Raw genomic sequence first — 23,772 nt, forward strand, 5'->3', positions numbered from 1 at the left:
TCACTGGAGGTCGTTGAGAGTCGCTTTTGGTTGCTAGCAGTTTGCCGCGGTCACTCATAGTGTGGGAGGAAGATGTCAACTTATCTACAAATGTCTGCCAATTGTTCACTTTCAGTGAGTAAAAGTTGTGACTATTGGCTAAAACCGGTACAACTTTTACTTTGAAGGCAAAGTACTCCGTTTCAGTTTTTAATTTGCTGTGCACTTTTTCAAGTTTCATACAGTTTTTTGAGTAGTTGGCAAATATTTGCAGACTAGGCAGTCTTTGTAACCAATTTCACCTAGTGACTGTCAGAAACATCCAACAACCACTCACCAAATGGTCGGGGAATAAATATTTTCCTTCAGTAACAGCAGGTTGTCAGGTGGTCACTGACAGATCTCCAGGCGTGTGTGACTTAGGCTTAACTACAGGTGATTATTGTACATGTGTGCCTGTGCTGTCTTGTAGAAATCTTGTATGAACATTAGAGCAGTTGCACATACAAGGACACTGTCATGAACCTTGAACCACAGTGAAACATTACTGGATTCAAGGTTTTGCAGGGCACCAACAACATGGGAACTGCAGTTCACAACACAAAAATAACATATGGAAAACGTTCAACGAGTTGCTCAGAAACTTCCCAGTACATGTTAACCACTTCAAGAAAAAGTTCATTTTTTAAAAACAAAGTAACCCTGTACTGTACATACCACATGACAGATAAAAGATAAAATAGGTACTCAAATGCATCTTATGATAATGAAAAAACAGCGATCAAACAAATTGCAGTTATCATTGTGAACAACACTGTTCATAGGAGCGTTCTTTTAATCTTTACCAATGCTGCAGTCCAGATGTGTATTGGTCACATTATGCTTTAACTGGCAGTATAACAGTAGAGCTTCATGATTAAATGTGATGTGCTGTAGTTAAATATACAGTAAGTGATTTAAACAGTATTGACGAGGTAATAAAACATTCACGAAACAAGAATAGTCAAAGATTGTGACTACTCAGTATTGATTAAAAATCTCAACTGACCTTTGAATACTGTGATTATCAGATCAGGTGATTGCTGACACAGTTGATTAATAAGGTGACATGATAAGCTAGTTCAGCCCACTAGATATGTGTAATGGAAAATAGTGCATAAAGTTTGATTGGAAGTGTGTGACAATACGAACAACTACCAAAACACAACAATATGCATATTTTCTGGCCTTGTTATATTTTTTGTTTGGTAAGATGTGGACTCGAGAAGACATAAATATATCTTTACACTAGCAGTTCCCACTTCCCACTTGTGTGGCAGCTCTGAGAACATCCCTGTCCTCAGCTACCTCAAATAGTCAAATGCATGAGTAAGACTTGCATGGAGGCAGGCGTGAATGTCCTTTTGTATTGCTTGGCTGTGAATTCAGCGTAACAAATGATCAACGGCACCTGAAAACCCTGTTTATTAAAAACCTTTTGCCATGTACGGTAAAGAAAAAAAATTCAGTGTATGGCAAAAATGTTCCTATTGATTCAGACCTGACTTGGAATATTTCATTGTAGTTCAAAAACACCTTTGAATACCCACTTACATTGCTTCACAAGAATTTTACATTCATTCTGATTTATTATTGGCCTCTAACAGTCAACTAATATCACTTGTATTTAGACTATCCATACCACGTACATTCTTTAAATGTCAAAATTGGGATTTAAGTCACAAAAATAACATGTTAAAAAACCCAAAAGGTTCAACTATAATGCAAACATTTAAATTACTTTTGTTGGGAGCATAATACATTACTAAGAATAAAACCAGTTTCCGCTCTAATGCTGGGTTTTCAAGTACAAGATTTTCTAGGATAATCACACATACTGATACCGCATGAGGGTCTATTACACCATGACAACACTGGTTTGATTACGCCACAGCTACTGAATGTTTCTCCAAGTTGTACGTCAGTATTGACATGGTTTTCTTTCAAAGTAAGACAACCACAACTTTAAAAAGGGAAACTACGTCAAATTTAAATGAGTCTTAAGTCATTTAAGTAAACATCAACACTTTTACAAACTGATTCATCTATGCTTTATCAACAAACACAGCTTTTGAAAATAGACGGGATTTTGGAAACAGATTGATTCTCCCCGTGAAGGGATCTAGTATGTAAGGTATGTTTGGCAGTCTGGCATCCACAATTTTCAAGATATCATGTTCAAATGGTGTTTGATAGCAGATACCAATAATAGCTCAAGCTAATTTAATTCTGGTGAAAATCAGATCAAGCTGGAGTTATGCTCTCTGAGTGCTCTTGTTTCTGATTGTTTTTCCTTTTAAATAAGTACAGCTATTATCTTGCCCCAGTCCCAAAGGGCTCCCACTGTTTGCTAGGAAAAAAGTTCTCCAGCTGGTTGGTGAGCGGTTGCTGGCAGTCACTATAAAATCAATTGCTAAAACCTCTTTCATGTAAGCCTTGAGATCAGACAGTGATCACCTGGCTACTAGGGAAAAGTTTGTATTTTGCGATGAGGAAATGAAGCTGCTAGAGGTTGCTAGCTGTTGCGAGTGTAGAATTTGCCACAAAGAAGTTTTTGATTTGGCACTAAAATCCTGTAGTTTGCACGGAAGATGCCGGCTTGTCTGTGAAACTGTGAAAAGAGCAATGCAAATTTTAAATGGAGACCCTTCGCATTTAAAGTAAAAGTTGCGCCTCTTGAAACACCTTTTTTTTTTGCAGCAATTAGGTTCAACTTTGAAGGTTATTATCATCCGTTTCCAGTTTCAGACATTTTCAAATTTCACTACAGCTCAAAGTATAGTAATCGTTTCCAGGCAAGTCGGTGTATTTCATGCAAAATACGGGTAACTGCAACAATCGGCTAGAGGTCAAAGCATTTGCAGAGAGGTGTCCAGAGCAGCATCCTTTTTTGTGACCAATTTCACCAGTCAACAGCTGGTTGGGGAATTCACAGTTTTCTCTGGCACCCTCCAGCTGCCAGGGTTTCTGTGCCTGTGTGAATAAGTCCTTAAGTTGGACTTTAGAGATATTTAGTCTCATGTGAGGTTTTAGATTATCTCATATTCAGAGTATGGTACAGATTTGTATAGACTGAAAATACAAACCCTGGTCCCTGCAATTGGTCCAACTGCCACTGGATATTAATCCGTACTCTTAACACATGAACAGTTCCCAACATTTTTAAACACTATTCATTATCTAGTGAAGCATTTCATAAAGATCCCACCAACCACAGGCTATTCCACTCTGATTAGATAAATATAAACCTCTTTTTTTTTTTTTCTTAATAGAAGTTACATAATACGCTTTTATTTTAAGGTCCTTTCAGTAGATACTGGCGATAGTACTTAATGTGTCACATCTCATCACTGTACTATAAGTTATGTAACTTTAGCAGTTTGATTATGTGAATATTAAACACAAAATATTCATTACAGTGCCCATCTGAGGCACGGTGTTAGATACAGAGTCCTGTCAAAGTACACTTCACCTCGTGACAGTGTCATAAATGTTATCCATTACAAAGACAGAGCCACATACTACAGTTCACACTGCTTTCCTGTAACTACATCTGGAGTCTGCAGACTCATTATAAGCCTGACAATTAGGCAGTCGTTCATACTGTCACTTCTGTCTTGCTGTTAGTGACATAGTATGGTTGTGGAGGCATGTAGCGAATGGTGTCCAGCTCCTTTTCTGTGATGCAGAGTTTCTTTGGGCCATAGCTCTGTCGGAGTCCCAGTGTGTCCTTGCTTTCCCAGGATCTTAGCACGCCTGGACTGGGAGCACTGCTGGCGCTGTAGTACAGTGACTGGGAGCTGTGGCTCTTGGAGCTTTTATACTTGTGTCCATTCTGCTTTGACAGCTGTCTGGGAGGGCTGTAAGGATTGCTCGGCTCTGGCTCCATATCCACACCTTCCATTGGAAGGCTACCTTTGGCTGTCATCTCAATCACTTGTCGACGGTTGTTGTGAAAGCTGTCATTAGCTTTCTCCGCTAATAAACACAAAAATAAACAAGAGATTTATTGTAGCAAAAAGTGTGTGCGTTTGTGTCATCATCATATATTAGACATTGTTTACTAAAACAATAAATATATACAGAAAGAAATCTTTGATTTGGCAAAAGTGATGCTGTAATTGGCACAGACACACACACAAGCATATCCTTGCACCAGTGAAACACAAATCATTGTAGCTCATTATAGCTCATATATTCGGACCACAGAGCCTCTTGTGTGCACACAAGATGCATCACATCACCATCCCCTCATTCATTTTTGTTTTGATTGCTCTTGATTGTCTCCTGTTCCTGCTCTCATTTGCTAAGATTTGCTCCCTAATGATAAGTTCGTTTGACGGCACTTCAGTGGATTAGCGGCGAAGAAGCATCAGCTGCTTGTGCCATCACAAAGACTGCGAGCAGTGATTGGACCTCGTTTCACGCATGCTGATAGCTGTCATCTCTCCCATGCTCAGGTCCGTCAAACAGAGCCAATTGATTTCAATGGAATCTAAATAAAGCATTGCACTTCTGTGTTAATAGCATTATGCACAGATCTACAAATACCATCACTAGAGACTTGGATGTGATCGGGTCAAATTAGGACTATTTGTTTGGAATTATTTTTTCCTTCAGTAATCAATGTGATAAGTAGTTGGTTAACTATAGTTCATTCAGATTACTGATAAGGTTAATATAATACAGTGGGAACAATACATTTCAAAACTGAGGTTTTGAAGTTGGAGTTTATTGCTCTTGAGGATATATGAACACACCAATCGAACAATAAAAGATACTTGCTAAATACATACCACTACAATATTGTTACTTAAAGTGGAACTGAGAAGTGATTTTCTTTTCTTTACCCTGACATTAAAAGCATGTCAAAAGATATTTAAAAAGATATTTTTAGCCACGTTTCTAAGTAGTACTATTTTGACAGCTTCTATAATTTCTTGTTTAAAGTGCTGCTTGTCCAGGAACTGGCTGTAGACTTTCCAAAATTAGCCCATGAGAAGAACAACAAACTTGCTTCTATAAATAATCTTTCAGTTCCCCTCGCTGTTGGCATTGATGGACGGTGGATTAAATCACAAGGATTTCTGACAGCAAGAGACTTGATAGAGATTCAAACCAACTATTCTCCTTTATAATAACAAAAAAGCACTTGTAAAGTTTTACCACTGTATTATGTAAGTAGTATCCTTGGCATGTAGATAATAATCAAATAAGAAAAGCTAGATGTATTAGATAAATTGTTGATGTTAAACTAAAAAGAGAGAGATGTCATCTTACTCTTTTCTGTCTGTTGATATGAGCAACTTTTAACACCAATTTTATTGAAATGCCAAAGAATATTTAATGAAGATTTTCATCCAAAATCTTTGCCTCATTAACTTCTGAACTTGCCCTCATGGTTACTCATATGACAGATTGTTTCAGCTCACTCACCCTGACACTCATTATAGATCCAGGGAAATCCTCATTAATTATGCAAATTGCATTTATATCTGATGTAAGATCCTACCTAATAAAATCAAACAATGAATTTCAAGTGCTTTTTCACCATATGTTTTTTTGGTTTGTGATAAACAACCTCTTACCCACAGCCTTGAGTGTGGTGTACTTGTTGAGATCCTTTGGGTCCTCATATGGGCTGATTATTGGTCCCACACCTGGATATGGCTGACTTACCAGAGTTGGTACATGAGCTGCATTGTTCATCTGGTTGCTCTCTAAAGAAGGGCAATCAATAGTTATTAATGCAGAAACTGAATTACAGTTTCCTCTTTAAGTGCATTTGTAAGCAAGATGTCAACAAATTTAAAATGAGTCATAATAACACAATAGCTTTATTACTGTAGCAGTTTTCAAAACACACAGTTTCATGGATGAAATAGACATTAAAAAAATGTACATTTCTACAAGCATGCAGTCGATCATGCGGCCTTCCATTTCTTCATTCTTCCATACATGCATTTGCTCTGAGCTATAGGCAAAAATTAATGCAATAATGGAACAGATTAAGGAAATACAAGCCTATCTATGTGAGCGCATTGCAGCCGTTTGAAACGAACTACTGATTCAGGTGAGCTGATTAGCTGAGAGGGGCTGATCTAAAGTTGAGGCGCTACAACCTCAAAAGTATGGTTGACTTTGGATTTAAAACAAGTGTGTGTGAAACAGTCAAAAGACCCTGATCAGGTGTTTACAGAGGACCAACTGCTGGGAAAATAAGATTCCATAATGCCTTGCCATGGATGTAATTTACATGTAAATAATAAATTAGGTAGAGAATCAACAGGGGACACTCCCATAGGGTTTAAAATCTGGGACTCTCCACCAGTTGCTCTTAGAACTGAAGAAGCTTCTCAGATGAGAGGTCAAACGTCTTCAAGGAAACTTAAAGAAGTCCAGATGCTTTTCTTTCCAAGCCCCTTAGACTACAATGACCTGGTTGACTGAGAACCTTCACAGACACGTCTCCATGGATAGCTTCTTCCTTCATAACAACACTAGAGGGGGTGATTTTGATACTAGAGTTAGGGGCATGGCTACTTTAAAAGGTACTTGATCATGTTTCCGCAGTGCTTTTTTGAGCTTTATGGTTTGCAGTGTGGTATAGTCTGTGCACAAAGTTTATGCTTCAGGTTTTATGAATGAAATTTTTGTATTTTATTCACTTATTTAGTCGTGTCTCAGTCAGCTAGTGATGTTCAGTGATGTCAAACTTCCAAAAAACAAATCAACTGTCCAGATGTGAACATATAGGCTAAAACATGAAGTGTTTTCTTTGACCTGCTAGTGTCACTTTCCTTTAAGTAGCCTTTTCTTGGGGAGCCAGCTGTAGAGCTGAACTGCTCTTTGTAAAACCATCCTAATCGTATAGTAGACATCTGGTAAATTAAGGGGTGCACAGCAGATAGACTGGCCCCCTGCCTACTGGCATGACAGAGCAAACAAATGTTCAGAGTGTCTACTCCTACTTTAGATTGGAGAACGTACCAATTCACAGCCGGCTGTTTGAGGACTGCGCTGTGTGCTGTGTTGAATCTGAGTAGAGATATCAACATGCTTATGGTTGTACATGTTGTGGACAGTTTTAATTAAATGTTTGTTTATTATATTTATTTAAGTTTACAAAGTTTAAAATGCAATGATTCCTTTAGCCCCATTGGTCTAGAATACATCTCATAAAAACAGATCATTAATACAGAAAATGGGTTAATTAGGCTCCTATTCCCCACTGGTCAGCAAGAAACTTTATTACTGTGCTAATTAATTCAGAAAGTCTCAAATTATCAATGCTGTCTCATGAAATGATGCAGAGGACAGCTGCAACAGATACTTCACCATAGACAAGGGGAGGGTATAATTAGTACGAACAGATTTGGGGATTTTAAATAGCAAAGGATTAGTGGTGCCACAGTGGTCGTTATATTATAAAAATATCTATATATCAAGCTTTCCTTTCCTGGGACTTAACTTATTCAGTTCAATAAAAACTAAAGATCATCTGTGATCAAGGACATTTTACAGTAGTTCACTAAAACAGAACTAAAAAATTAAAACTAGTTGTAAAAAAAGTTTTTAGTTAACTAAAAATATTCAAAAAGGCAAAAGGTAACAAAAAAACAATATTTTGTACTTGCAAAGCTAATTGAAACAGGAAACAGTTATATTTCCGTTTTTGTCTTTGTCAGTGTGGTCAAATTTTTCAACAAAATGAGCATCAGGATGACAGCATGACATAAGAGTCCAATAAAGTCAGTGGAAACAAATCAATACAAATCAATATGTGACCCTCAACCTATGAATTAGAGGTTTAAGGTCATGGTCTGAGCAGGAGACTTCAGTAGAGATGTGAGTTGACAGTCCAGTCCTTGTACCTGCTCATTTTCAAGTCACTGTTTTTACTGTTAGTGAAGCCAGTTAACACTGACTTATGAATCATTCAGGCATAAGAAAGACACCTAAGTCAAGAAATGACATGGTATTGAATGTGTCCATAGCAGATAACTTAGCAAAGAATTTTAAATGGTCTTTTCTTTCAGTCGTTTGGCACTTTTTTATCAGCAGCCTGTTGCAAGGAAGAAACAAGTAATTTCCTGTACAGTATGTCCTCAATATTTTTAAGGAAACTGAAAAAGTGGAGGTCAAAACATTAGTGGTGACAAGTCTAATAGAGTGATGAATCCAAATGTACCAATCTTCTCAAATTTGGGGTCATAGGAGGGCTAGAGCCTATGGATGGATATATGGGTTCCTGTTCCAAGCTGACATGACTTTGTTTTTTTCAAAGTGTACAAAACAAGTCAGGAGAGACGTACAACAGTGAGCGTCTGCAGCTGCGGTGGAGGCTCTGTCAAGGTTTAGCTGTTGGGGGATATGCTGGAATTATGAACGCAGAAAACTATCATCAGATTTTGATCCATCATATATTACCATTTGGAAAAGATCTGATGCAGTTTCTTCACTTTTCACCATGCCAATGACTCCAAACACACTGCTGGTGCAGTAAAACTGTCCCTGAATAGAAATACACAATGGAACATGATCAATCATGGACTGGTCCTGAAGACGTGAAAACGGAAAACATCAGTGTTGGTGGTGAGGGTGAGGATGTAGGTAGGAGGGAGGACTGCGAAGCTGTCGGCAGCCAACATTGTAGATGCCGTTAAAATGATCTTTTCTTGGTAAAAGAAAAAAGAAACCACTGTTCTGTGTGATGACTCAAATGACAGGCTCTCAAACACATCACAAAAGAGCACGAGGTCTCAAATACCATTGTCCAAGTGAAGACAACCATATTGACCATCTGTAAAATAAGGGGAGGAAGAAAAGGTTCTACAAGACAGAAACCTGGTCCTGTTTCAGTTATTCACTATCTCGGGCCAGCTTAACAACTAGCCTATTTTATTTTTACGGGATGTTCCTCTATTAATTCTGCTTATCAAATTCAGGGTCCTGGGGAGGAGCTGGTGGATGGATAGATGGATGCAGGAATGGATGGGTTCCTGTTTCAAGCTGACATGACTTTGTTTTTTGCACCTTAAAATCCTATGAGGCAGATTATTTATGTATGTATGCATTTATGTATTTATTTATATTTGTCTCCCCTACCTTGAAAACTGAAAACACCAGATGGTCCCATTTCAAGTTGTTTTAATAACCGGAATAAATTTTTCCCCCAAGGTGTTCTTTTTAAAAAAATGTTTTTTCATGGGCTTAGCAGGTATTATTACATCATGAGACCCTGGTGTTAAAGTAAAACTACAGTATAATGGCCATCCTGTAGTTTGTGTCTTGTTTTGTCTGTCCATATGCTTCATGTACATGCTTCATAATTCATAGTTGTCCATATATGCAAATAAATATTCTCTCGGTCTCTATGGATCGATGGAGTATAAACGCTTTAAACGGACTGTGCCATGCTTCCTGCTACCTTTAACGTCACCAAGACCTGGTTTGGTCATGAAGAGAAAACAGTGAAACAGTGGAAGAAAGTCCAGCCACATAGTCACTGCTGGTAAAAATAGTCAAAACGTTAATACATTTAATCAAATCCCTACATTAAATCTGTCTGGTTTAAATTGCTGTCATACTTTTTTTCTGAGCTTATTGACCTGTTTCAGTTTCATACAGTTGTTGTAAGTGGGCCAGCCACAGAGGCTCTCATTCAGCCTGATCTTGTTAAATCTCATGGATTAGAACTTTTGCTTTCATACCCAGAAGTTACTTTACTTTTAATAAAAGCAATCGGTTTACTCTTTGACATACATGTTAAATGACATTCCTCAATTAAATATAGTTCCATGTAGTGCAATTTTCTTTTGGATAAGCTATTATCTGTGGAAAACTGTCCATGCCCTCATTTGTTGGGCCACAGTCTCAGGCAAGTTTGTAAGTGATACCATTTGAGCTGTTTCACCTGACTTCTGTTTATCTGATACTCCAGCCAAGGTCAAAGTCTAGGTATCTGCTTAAAGGCAGAGACCACTGAGAGTAAATATTTTAATTCCCATACTCTGAATGCTTTGGTAAAACTGTCATTTCAACATTTGTCATAAACATTTGATCTTTTCTGTGTCTGGAGGTCTCGAGTAAATCAAATTTCCTCTTGAAAAATGGACACTAAAATTGAAACTGGGAGCTGATTTTTTTTTTTTAGCATCTGATGTCTTTTTCAGGATTCCAAACTCAGCATCATTAAACTGATGTACTGGTGTGTACTATTGATTATCTTCCTCTTTATTGCATATTTGACTCTGATTGAGTGCCATTTGAGCTTGCACTGTTGTTGTAGTCACGGCTTCTGTGTCAGCTGCTGGTGGAAAGTAGGCCACTTCTGAAGAGTTGTAAGGTTAAAGACTCAATGGTTGATGCGGGAAATAAGTGAGTTAACACTCCAGACACAGACACCTCCCTGGAACTCATAAAAGATTTAAGAGAGTATTTTGGGAGCTGTATGCCCCAGAATAAATGGTACAAGGAGAAGTTTTGCTCTTATTTACAGGCACCCTACTTTCAAGTTGGTAATGAAAATATTAATTTCTTTCTGATTGAATATCTTGACGTTTCTACCAGATTTATGAAAATTTGAATTACCAAACACATTTATATATTTATTTCAGTTTATGTATTTAAACATTTGTGTAAATTACTTGATCAAATTTGAGCAGCAGTTTTCATTTAGGCATGTAGACACTGTGAGTACAACCTGACCTCCAAATAGCAGCTCATATGCCAATCATTACAACCAAGATGCAGAAGAGCACTTCTGACCGCACAACACAAATGTTGAACATTGAAGTGGATAAGCTACAGCAGCAGAGAACCACACTGGAAATGGTCAGTTAAGAACAGGAAACTGAGGCTACAATTCACACAGGATCATCAAAACTGAACAACAGAAGATGGGAAAATGTTGCCTGATATGATGAATCTTGATTGCTATTGTGAGATTTGAATGGCAGGATCAGAATTTAGTGTAACTACCAGTCAAACATTGATTCACCATGCCTCATATCAATAGTTCAGTCTGCTGCTGGTGGAGTAATGGTATAGGACATATTTTCTTGGTGTAGTTTTGGCCCCTTAGTACCAACGGAACAACATGTAAATGCCACAGCCTATTTCAGTATTGCTGCTGACCGTGCCAATCCCTTTATGACCACCGTGTACCCATGTTCCAGCAGGATAATACTTCATATTACAAAGCTCAGATCACCTCAAACTGGTTTATTGAGCATGACAATGAGTTAACTGTACTTAACCAAATCTTTAAAAGAGCACCTTTGGGATATGATGGAGTGGGAGATTTGCATCATAAATATGCAGCTGACAAATTTGCAGCAACTGTGGGATGCCGTCATGTTAATATAGACCAGAATCACTGAGGAATGTTTCCAGCACCTTGTTGAGTATGTGCCAAGAAGAATAAAGCAGTTGTGAAGTCAAAAGGGGGTCCAATACTAAGAAGACTGACCTAATAAATTGGCCAACGAGTATGGTTTAGTCTGATAATTATTAAGTGAGGATTACTTAGTGTACAAAGCTTCATTGTTTTTTTTGTTTTGTTTTTTTAACTAAAGGCATTAAAAAACTTTGTACAAACTCAGATATTGAAAACATGGTGAAGTTAAAAGTTAGTTAACTTTTGTTAGTTTTCTTAACATTTAAGTACATATAGTGCTGTGCAAAAGGTTGAGGAAGTTTAGGTATCATATTATGTAATCAGAGAAACATTTTATTGGTCCCAACTGCATTTTGCATCAAGACAGCACCAACCACAAACCCACAGCCAAAATTATGAAGCTCTATATTCAGTGACGACAAGAACAAGGAGTGCTGCAGCAGATGGTATGGCCCACACAACGCCTGAGCTCAACATCATGGAATCAGTCTGGGATTACATCAAAAGACAAAAGCAATTAAGACAGCCTGGATACACACAGAGACTGATAAGTTCTAGAGTATACTTGGGACATCTTATCCACCAGTGTACCTGTGAAAACTGGTGATGTTTTACAACTGAAGTGTGTTCTAACATTAATTTAATTTAGGAATGGTTTTTGTATCTTAAAGAGATTTTTTATTTACAATAAAAGTTGTAAAACAAACTTTTTACAAAAAAAGTTTGCTTACTGTAAATTATAACCGCTCGTGTTTTTCAATGCTTCCTCGCTTATATTTTTTATTAAATCTCCAACAATCAATTTGAATGTAATAATTTGTTATTTTAAAAAAAACTGAGCTCAGCAACATAAACAAGAGATTCACACAGAGACTGGTACGTAAGTAAGTAAGTAAGTAAGTGTGGAATCCTTTCCATTGTAAAGAAAAGACACAGCAAACAAGACTCACTATATTTGACTCTACTATAAAGAGATGACTTTATGAGTGCCAATACAGAGGACTCACCCCAGGTTGCAAGAACATTTCATAATTCTCAAGAAAATCCAGATTAAACTTAGTAAATAAAATGTGCATAAACATCTGCAAAACTCTGAAGCAACATTCTTAGGACAGATGCAGCAAAGATCAACCTGTACAGGAACTAGGGGAAAAATATGGAAAACGGACTACGTGATGCATGGCTATGTATAGTTTCCTATGCCAGTGAGTCACAGGTGTTTACTGATGCGATGGAAGACAGGTGCAGCTCCATGAATTTGGAAATGCTCTGAAAAGCTATTATTTTTGCCGGATGCAGTAAAGTTGACTGGAATGTGTGTCACAGTACGAATGAGGAACCCAAAATATACTGCAGAAGCAACCTGAAAGATTCAAGGCCAGGAAATGTAATATTTGTTAATGGTCTGCAGAGAAATCCAAAGTAAAATCCTTGAAAACAACATCAGATTTTATGCAATCACTGGCTGCAAAGGATTCATGATAAATTATTATATTATATAAAAACAATTATATAAATAAAGAAATAATTCCTCAACAGTTATTACAATATAATGGTTTACCCCATCATGTGTACTTTAGATTCTGCACTTTAAGATCATATTAAGCTCATATTAATCTCATAATGGCAACGCTCCTCAGAGTATTGGCCAGTCAGCTATAAGTGAGAATCCACAACTGAACTTTCTCTCACCATCCAAATAATTTTTCAGGTCACTATGTAGTCACATAGTAATCATCTTCTTTGAGCCTTCTCTACGAGTTTCAGAGTACAGCATGTGGCAGGCGGAAATATAACTATAGGTACACTCTACATTTGGTAGCTGTTTCTCAGCTGCTGTCATAAGTAATGCTGCTGAAATACATTTCTATCTGAAAATGAGGAAATGGGCTGTCATGCACCAGTGGAGTGTTGGCACTGAGTGGAGACTTTGTTCTCACTGGCTGACTGCCTGGAGTAAAAAGAGGCCACTCTTCACAATTACCCCCATGTACTCGGATGTCCAGCAGGACAAAGATATGATAGTCCCGGTAGCCAAAGAAGCCCTTGTCATAAAGACAGTGTTGCTGGTGTCTTAAGGAGAATAAGAGCTCATAGCCCAGTTTAACAGATTTCTATTATCTTTGACAGGCAGCAGATAAAGACGGGTATCCTACGGAGATTTACACCTCTATCTGTAAAATACAGTGGCTTGGGCATGCCACTAGAAACCACAGCTGTACAAGATGGGTACATGTGTCAAAAAATACCACCTCACCTCATGTAACCTTCCAGGGTTTGCTGTCAAGAAAACAATCATGACTCTTCTGTTGCCACCTCAATTACACAGAGTCCTTGTCATAAATTTCTAAGCTGCTGTGCTCTGAAATGGCATGTGCAAGGTCACAAAATAAAAGCTGCAACCGTCTTCTCCTCAATATAGTTAAAAAGTAGAGACTAACTGAATAAACACAAATCGTATTAGCGCTTTTGTTGTTTCTTTGTTTTGCTTTGTTTGGTTGGTTAGTTATTTGTCCTGTGAATGCAGACATCTCACTTCAGTTTCAAAAATCCCCTTCTGCCTTGAAATTGTATGAATGCACTGATGTATAAAAATACACTTGTACGTGACACATCACGCACAGCGGTCTTGTGTTAGCAATATTAGCATGATTGGTGTGATTGCATAACATTTCTTCAGCCTTTTAATACACCTGATTGCTGCTATTATACTATATTTTAACTCTGTAATGCCAAGTGTATTATGTTTGATACATTAGTTTTTGTGTAAGTTTTTGCGATGTCTACAATCAACAATGTGATTTTTTTTTCACAAAAAAATGAAATAAATTGCACAACACATTATAAAGCAATAAATTGCACAAAAATGCCATATGTAGCATATTATATTATATATTTTTTCATAAGGTTCAGTAAGCACTCTAGTTTAAAAAGGAGAATTTTCTGGCATTTATTTTGTAGTTGAGGCTTTACAGAGATTTAAAGAGATTTAACTCGTGCTTGTAAAGTCCTCCAGACCCTCTCTCTGTTTGTCATCTAAAAATGAATGAGAACATTTATTACTATTCATCACTCATCTGTGATCATCTTGGATTTATGTCTCAACATCTTAAAGTTGACAAGTATGTGCTAAGACCTAAAAGATTTTCTTTCTAATCACAGAATTCATGTTTTCACTAATTAGAAACCCTTGCAAAATAATAAGGGTGCACTTGCTGCGCCCGTAAATTCTACTGAGAAAGTGCAAGTGTCTGGGCCTCATTAATGATAAATTAACAAACTGGTGATTTTTATTTCCACCTGAATTTTTTTTTTTTTAATTAAGAGAACCATTTACCATAAAATGGCAGAGCATCCCTCATTCTTTATTTGAATCAGAACCTAGCTTAAATCATGTTATTTCTTTTACCTCTAACTCATACTTCCCAGTATATACTGTATAATATTGGACCTAATCAGTATCATGTCAGTGTTTATCCTAAGTTAAGAGTTTGGAATTTACTTTTTAAAAGTCAGATGTCTGGCTGTAGCAGCTTTTCAAAAATGAGTGCTGTTTGACTGTGTCTGTAAAACCTTTTTTATTACAATGGCATTTGCCATAATTATCCATCTCGTTGGGGCGTGGGGGTGCAAAGAGACCTTTACTGGCTGTAGCTGTTGAGGCAGAAAGTAGGTTGGCAGTTAGCATTAATAAGAACTCCTTTCTGTCTGCGTGCATTTGTGGGTGTGTGTAGGCGTTGGTGCTGACGAATGAAAGAATCACGGTGCAATATAATGGCCGTGGCATACAATAAGTTTTGGCAACGGAAGAGCTCAAGGTTGTCAGTATGAGGGTATGACTAATATGTTCGCCAGGCTTGAGGATATGGGATTTTTTTTCCCCCTGCTTCCGATACTTCCGGTTCCGCACATTTAGGCCAAAAAGAAAACAAAAAACATACAAAGCTCACAGTTTCATATTTGTATTTGAAACAGTTAAGACCTTCGAGGGTGAGCTTTGTGGTACAAAGCAATTAGTCGCTGAAAGTGGGAATTTACTAGAATTAAAAGCTTATGATGGCAACATGAGTTAACAGATATTACCCATCCATCCTGTGTGCTCAGATACTGACACTGACACAAATTAAATTTTTTTTAACTGTTTACTGAAACATATTTCAATTATAGTATATAATGGACATGTACATAATTTGTAGACTCTTAGCTTTCCTTTGGAGGTATCCGCTTTTGAAATTGGATGAAGGTTTTAGGAGTTTTAGCTCCTTAACTTGTGCCACCCTCTTTTTACAGGGACCAAAGTATTTGGACAGTTGACTCAAAGGCTATTTCATAGGCAGGTGTGGGCAACTCCTTTTTTATGTCATTATCAATTGAGCAGATAAAAAGCCTGGAGTTGATTTGAGGTGTGGTGCTTGCATTTGGAAAATTTTGCTGTGAACAGACAAGACAAGAACAGACAGTCAAAGGAGCTCTCCATGCAAAGTGAGACAAGCCATCCTTGAGCTGCAAAAACAGAAAAAACCCATCTGACAAATTGCTACTGTATTAGGAGTGGACAAATCTAAGGTGCCGCACAGCAAGAAGGTCCTGAGTTCAATTCCACCATCAGGCCGGGGTCTTTCTGTGTGGAGTTTGCATGTTCTCCCCGTGTTTGCGTGGGTTCTCTCCGGGTACTCCGGCTTCCTCCCATCGTCCAAAGACATGCAGCTTGTGGGGATAGGTTAATTGGATAATTCAAATTGTCACTAGGTGTGAATGCGAGTGTGAATGGTTGTCTGTCCCTATGTGTTAGCCCTGCGACAGACTGGCGACCTGTCCAGGTTGTACCCCGCCTTTCGCCCTATGACAGCTGGGATAGGCTCCAGCACCCCCCGCGACCCTGAAAAGGATAAGCGGAAGCGAATGGATGGATGGAAATCTAAGAGAGCACTGGTGAACTCAAAAGACCTGGACGTCCACAGAAGACAACAATGGTAGATTGTTGTGAAGAGAAACTCCTTTACAACAGCCAACCAAGAGAACAACATTCTCCAGAGGATAGGCATATCGATATCCAAGTTTATCATGAACAGAAAATACAGGGGGTTTACTGTCAGGTAGAAGCCACTTATAAACCTCAAGAATAGAAAACCCAGATTGGACTTTCCTAAAAACAAAATATTAAAAATTAAAATATTAAAAAATATATATATTAAAAATCCAGCACGGCTCTGGAAAAACATTCTTAGAAACCAAGATCAACCTCTACCAGAAGGATGGCAAGAAAAAAGTATGGAGAAGGTGTGGAAGAGTAAAATACTGCAGAGGCAGTGTGATGGTTTGGGCGTGCGTGGCTGCCAGTGGCACTGGGACACTAGTGTTTATTGATGATGTGACACAGGACAGAAGCAGCCAAATGAATTCTGAGGTGCTCAGAAACATACTGTCTGCTCAAATCCAACTAAATGCACTCAAATTGATTGGGTGGCATTTCATAATACAGATGGACTGACCCAAAACATACAGCCAAAGCAACCCGGGAGTTTTTTAAAGCAAAGAAGTGGAATATTCTTGAATATTCAAGTCAGTCACCTGATCTTAACCCAATGGAGCATGTGTTTCACTTGTTGAAGACTAAACTTTGGATAGAAAGCCCACAAACAAAGAGGAACTGAAAGCCACTACAGTAAAGGCCTGGCAGGGCCATGAGATCAAGACTTCAGGCTGTCATTGGCAACAAAGGGTTTTCAACCAAGTATTAGAAATGAACATTTTATTTTCAGTTGTTTAATTTGTCCAATTTCTTTTGAGCCCCTGAAAAGAAGGGATTGTGTTCAAAATCTTTTAGTTCCTCACATTTTTTATTTCATATCATCTTTTTGTTCAATACACTAAATAAAACTGAAAGAATGCCCTTCAACTACATCTGAGTTGTTTCATTTAAAATCCACTGAGGTAATGTGCAGAACCAAAATTAGAAAAACATTGTCTCTGTCCAAACATGTATGGTCCTATGATATGTATGTGCATGTAAGTAGATATGTATGCGGCTACTTACGGAAACTGTTAGTTGTGAGTCTGGTTTGTATGTTCTCATAGTGCTGACCGAGTCCAGCGTCGTCTGTATGTTCTGAGGCAGGATGGCGGATCACATGTGCAAGAGCTCTGAAAAGATGAAGAATGTGAATATGAACACATACATGAAATACGTGCAAAAATAAAATATAAGTAAAGATCTGTTTAACATGTTATATAATCCATAGCCAAATCTACTTGGGGTTAAAGTTGCAAAAATGGTTTTCATCAACTTTTCAGGAGACAATTCACAGTACTAAGGTCGCAGGCTTTGTTTCTGCAGTTTTAAGAAATATTGCAGCCAGTGATTGTTGCTCTTCTAAACATCTGCAACACTACTCTCAAGAGACAGACTGAAAAATAACTGAGGCTAAGTCATTCCAACTTTTAGTTCTTGAAGAGTTAAAACACTGGATCATATCTTGAAAGCAAATCTTTAGACCATGTTTGCCTCCTTAAAGCTTCCACACGTTACATCCCACATGCAGAATTTTTCTCTTTTAAGTCTTAGTCCTTGTTTGGCATAAACCAGATGTCATCAGGGCTTGGAGTTAGGTTGTCAACACTGCTTGTCAGAAGGTCGAATATCTTCACACACACACCTTTCCAGCAGTGTATTGGGGAGGGTTGCATCTAACTATTTCTGTAACATTCGCACTCATTTCACAGCGTGACCGCCCTGCTGTGCAGAGGTGAGAAAGGAGATGGGATTTGATCTTCTCTCTCTATCTTGATTTTTTTTTTCATTCTTGAAAATAACAGAACTATTTGTGTCATTTTATTGTAAACAAACACATGCTGCACTGATAGATGTGAGGGAGGTCTTAACAGAAAATATCTGCTGCTCTCCATTAAATTAAACTAAATGCACCTTACTCTCTACAGCTGTTGGCTTGGAGAATCGTTATACACCTAGTTTGATTTTAACTACAAACCTCTAAACCTTGATGATATTTATGGATGTGATGTTTTCACATCAGCAATTCTGTCCTCAAACACATCTCACACTTCTCACAACTCTTGTGGTAGTTCCTGCTGCAGTCTCCAGGACCATGTTTTGCCATGAATACACAAATAGACTCACAAAGTGAAAAGAATACTAGCGCTGCCTCTGTAGCTGTCAAACATACATGCAGAGGACAGGGTCTTTGCAGACAGATACACAAGCACACTTGTAGTGGGAGATGAAGTGAAGATTACGTTGTTGTTAAAAAAAAAATACTCGAGATTTTACGAGCTATACACATGCATGGATTTTGACTAATTGAGGTATTGAGGGGTTTTTTTCCTAATTTCTTTTAAATAGCTATTTGTCTGTGGTACTCATAAATGGAGTAACTATGTTTTTAGGGTGGTCTGCCTCTTGCAATTATGACGCATGAAAAAAATTGTGAATTGCATTAAATCTTACAGTAAAATCCACTTAGACTCATTCTCAATCAGAATTTAGTAAAGGTTACTATGACCTCACCTCTTTCCTATTGTTCTCTTTAAGGAAATTTCTACAAATTGGGTAGAAGGATTGATTCAGTTGAGGCTTACAGATTACCTTGTAAGTCAAGAGTGTACTTCCAATAAAACATAGATTTAATGGGATATATTTGTGTTGAAAAGTCATCAACAAACATAGGTGTAAACAGACACAAGCGGTTCGCTGATGGTGATATCCTGGACTGCTCCTTAAGTCTCTCAGAAGGTCGTTCTTCCTTTAGTGCAAAATCACTGTGAGTATATATAGAGCATCAGCCCTGCATGTGTTTGTGTTTGATTGAAAAGCTGTAAATACTGCAAGCAAATAATGATGCAAGGCATAAGTCCCATTATAGGTCACCGGCTTGGTTTCAGTTGTAATGTACTGAAAATAGGCAGAGACCTAGTTTTCCAAACCCAATATAGATTATATCCATTTTTTTGTATTTACCATCTTCAATCTCGCTATAGATAAAGACCAAAAAGCTAACATTCAGCTTTATATTCTGCTTTATAACATTAACAGACTTAAGAATGAGGAAGATGTTTCTAAAGTCCGTGCGCTACCTCGGGTTGATAAGACTCATTTAGCGTGTATTTAAACAGAATCAATGTCCATATAAAAATAAAACAACCTGTTGCTTTGACTCGTTCTTGATATAAAGTTGGAACATTCTTTCCATACTGACGGAATTTGTCTAACTTGGGGGCTTTTAAATATTTAGACAGATTAAAAACAAAACAAAAAGTCAGAAACTGTAATCCAGCAGAACCAAAAGTTATTACATTTGTAGCTCACCTTGACATGTTTTCTCTGTGTGGACGCTGCGTCTTTTCCAAACCAAGCTTGGTGAAAATCCCTATCAGTGCCATAATGGCCACGACCCCGCATATGACATAAACAATGAGGTTGGTTTTATCCTTCGCGGACTCGAGCGCTACGTCCACTTTTGGCGGAGGTCGCCCTGTCATCATCCACGGTGGGGTGTCGTAGTTCTTACAGGTGGTCTGGTCCAGTCGGGAGCTTTTAAACGCGCAGCAGAACCTGAAGCCACAGGTGCCGCAGCAGTACAGGTAGCTGCCCGTCCTGCACACGAACGGCGGATCCCACTGGCCCATCACGTCGTAGTAGCCACGGCACTTGTCCTCCACGTGTGGGGTCTCCGTGACTCCAATCTCAGCCTCCATTGAGTCGTTAAATCCGGGTATAATATAGTCATCGATAGTTTGACCGGGTTCGCCCTCCGCATCGCACACCATAACTTTCACCAGAAAGTAACCGAGCAGCAGCTCAGTGCCCCGCATCATTGCTCACTTATTCCGCCCTGCTTGACGCCCTGGCGCGCTCTCACAAACTCGCAAGCATCTTCCAAGGAGATGAGATACAGCCATGCGTAATCGGGAAAAGGCTGATTCCAACCTCCATGCGTAAAAACAATATGCCACTCTGTACTTTTTTCTTTCCTTTAACAACAACAGCAAAACGATTGTTGTGGAAAAAGCAGTTCAGACACCCAAAGGGTCGCTTATAGTAGTAAATAGTTGGAGAGCATCACCGAAGCTGTGCCCCTGGCTGCGCTGGAGGGTGTCACACACCTCTGAGGCTGCTCCACTCCACAAAGCCGTCAGAGACAGAGAGAGTGGGAGAAAGACAACGCAAAGGACCCTATGAGCATGTGAATTGGGGGAGAGAGCGAGAGAAGGGAGAGAGCCAATGGGAGAAAGAGAGAGCGATGTGCAATAGCGCTAATTACAAGCCGTGACAGCCCATTATTATCGGGTTGTGTCGTAAAATCGTCTGTAGGCTACAATTCGTGATCCACATCAACCAAAAAAACAGTCATTCCAAGCAGTCATTTCCAAGTTTAGTTGGCAGGGCTTTGATGTGTAGAAGCAAACGGTGTTATTATTGAGCAACTTAGTGATGTCTGCACAGCAGTGCAATGATTGATGGTTAATGAGAAATCATAAAGTAAATACGTTTTCAGGGAAGCTCAGCCAGTGTAAAAAATCTACACAATATTCTGTATATGAAAGAATTAAAACAAGTAGCTTTTCACAGTCAATTTTATTTTGTCCATAAAGATAAATGATACACAGAGTGTGTTACATTGTTTAGTCGACAGTTCTGATTAAAAAAGTGATGGCATCCATTCAAACCTCTTTCTTGTTTAGGCGTAAGGTCATGTTGAAACAGCCGTGACCTTTCAAGTTGCACCACGAAAAAAATGTCATTTGATCAATGACAAAAGAGTCCCAGAAATCATGCATGAGAAATTAGATTTAAATCATTTTCATCAACACACAAATGAGGTTCTAATAAATCTCAGAAGTTTTCATTTCCTCGAAGTCTATCCAATGAGAAAACGTTTAATTTTAGCAGTTTTAATTAGAGCGGTAACCCTCCTGCCCTCTGTTATTGTCGCTTCTCCCACACGATTGTAACACAAGTGAAAACTATCATTCAGGGTGTGTGTTTTTTCCTGCTCCACAGAAAACAAGCGCTGTGGAGAATTTATCTTCTATCTGATAGGTGTAAAACTCCATCCAGCTTTTGGACCTGAATTTAAGATTAAAGCACTTTTAATAAACATTTTATTTTAATAAACATTATAACCTGTTTTATCATAAAAAAAAAATTTACCATTTGTTGACCTCAGCTATTGATTACTAATCAAAAGGACGATGAATGAGTCTCGACAAGTATGGAGCTGCAAAAAAAAGAATGTGGCAAATTATTTTTAGACAAATCGTTTCATCTAAACTTATGATTAGTGAAAGGAGGCATACCATCTGCCACTTGAGAATTCTCACTCCTCTTGTTTGATGTTGAATCATCTTAGGTATGGAAGGCTACTTGTATTTACAGTTGGCTGTCAGAAGAGTTTTTGCTTGTCTTTGTGAATCTTTAAAGTTTACTATAAATAGTTATACACAGTCCCCAGGGATGAATCTTCAGAGTTCCAACAAAGTGCAGGCAATGAAGTTTTATAAGGACCAGATCAACTCCAGATAATAAATTCGTATCTATGTATTCCTGTGAAGTTTAAAATGCTACATTAATGCTCAGTGAAAAAAGCACATTCTAGTTTTATTGCTCTTTATTCCCCCCCCCCATCAGTTTGTATTTTTTTTTGATGATGGTGACACTTTTTTTGTTGTTTTAGTTTTTTCTTTACACCTTCTTTAAGTAGATGGCTCACTAAAGAATTTAACAACCAAGTGATTTAAAAAAAAAAATCTGCTTATAAATTCAGTCTAGAAAATTATTGTTTGTTTGGGTCTAAAGTGTTTTGATATATGTCCTAATAAAGAGTACCACAAAGTAAATGCTAAAGCTTTAGTGTTTATTAGTCTGTTCAATTAATTTTTGACATCTGCTGTGTTATCGCTGTTTTGTTTTGTTTGTTTGTTTGTTTTTAGCAAGTGGCACATAGTTTAAAATTTCAACTCTCAGACTAAGCTCGAGTAGATAATGAATGAATAGAGGAAATGACACGATGTACCATTACAAAATAACACAATCTTTAATGAAGGGGCTTTAGCAATAAAGGTTTTTATTTTAAAGCATTAACAACTAATGGATTTCTACAGGATTGCTCTACAGAAATCAAACATGCTCTTCATAAATTCTAGCAATTTGCACCATGAAGCTGCTATATGAAAACTGCATGACTCTGGCAGGTAAATCTTTGCCAGAGAGTTAGTCACCCTGTGCTGTGTTTTGGGTGGGAACAGGTGGGCAAACGCGGCGGTTATAATTCCACTCTGACGGGAGCGTGCTTAATGAAATGCTCGCGCGGTGGGGGATTTCAGTGTAATCCTGTTTTAATGCGACTGTCGCTGACTGCTGTTACAGTCTGCTGGTGGGGATTGCCCTAAAGGGAACTATGAACCACCTGTATGCATACTGTGATTTCTACAGTACAGTTGGGACAATACAATATTCTCACCATATGTTGCTCATAACAATAGTAGTGCTGTGATACAATAGTTAAACTAAATATTTATATATGCCACACCATGACATCTGTGTAAATCAAGAGGAAATAAAAGGCACAAAAAGGGCTTATGCATTTATTCACTGCAATTATGGTGTTTATTGTTATTAGCAGTAGTACTAGTATTAATTTTGTCTCCTTGTAGAACCACTTATTAAGGAGTTACTATAAGTCAGATTGTTGGAGGAATTAATTTGCAGTGATTGCATGTTTTCATAAAATTATCAATATTTGGTAACTTGGATGGACTCCAGCCACCCTGCAACTCTGGTAAGGATAAGTGGCAAAGAATGGAATGGATCAATATTTAGTGCTAGTCTGTTATTTGTCATATGAAGCAAAGGAACTATACTGTGCTATATGTTGTCATATCCATATGTTGTACCATCTTTAATGAAACCTGTGTCTCAGGAAAACCTTTAACACTTCAGTATTGTAAAAAAAAATGGCCAATTAGATGACAAATTACAATTGAGAACCTTAACAAAGTTGTCAAGAAACACACGAATTGGAGACGGTTCCACTAAGATGCACTGCATGGCGTAGCACGCTGTAACATGTATAAAATTGGCTAACGAGATCTATTTGATTCTGATTTTGCATTGAGATGGCAGGAGTCACGAAGACTGGACAACTTGGTAATTTTTTTAATAGGAACAGTGACGTCTCCGTGAAGGCAGAAATGACTGTGGTGCTCGTGCCTTGGTGATAAGTGAGGTAGAAGAGAAGAGCAACTAGTCCTTAGGCGTCAGTGCATTTAGAGTTGGATTGCAACTCTACTATTGCAACTGATAATGAATCCCTCATTATGAAGATGAATGCACTTGT

At 38.1% G+C, this 23,772-nt stretch overlaps 1 protein-coding gene across 1 annotated transcript; it reads right to left on the reverse strand.

The window, feature by feature from the left end:
• Nucleotides 1–42: 42 nt before the first annotated feature.
• On the reverse strand, nt 43–20,555 carry shisa9b (shisa family member 9b). The gene is made up of 4 exons (XM_080906065.1): nt 19,743–20,555; nt 17,457–17,563; nt 5,607–5,738; nt 43–3,996 (listed from the first exon to the last, which is right to left on the reverse strand). Exons 1-4 carry the CDS (start codon nt 20,249–20,251, stop codon nt 3,617–3,619), a joined length of 1,128 nt encoding a protein of 375 aa, XP_080762191.1. The 5' UTR covers nt 20,252–20,555; the 3' UTR covers nt 43–3,616.
• Between the last annotated feature and the right edge of the window lie 3,217 nt (nt 20,556–23,772).

Source organism: Rhamphochromis sp. 'chilingali', assembly GCF_963969265.1.
Source record: "Rhamphochromis sp. 'chilingali' genome assembly, chromosome: 15".
Lineage (NCBI taxonomy): Eukaryota > Metazoa > Chordata > Actinopteri > Cichliformes > Cichlidae > Rhamphochromis > Rhamphochromis sp. 'chilingali'.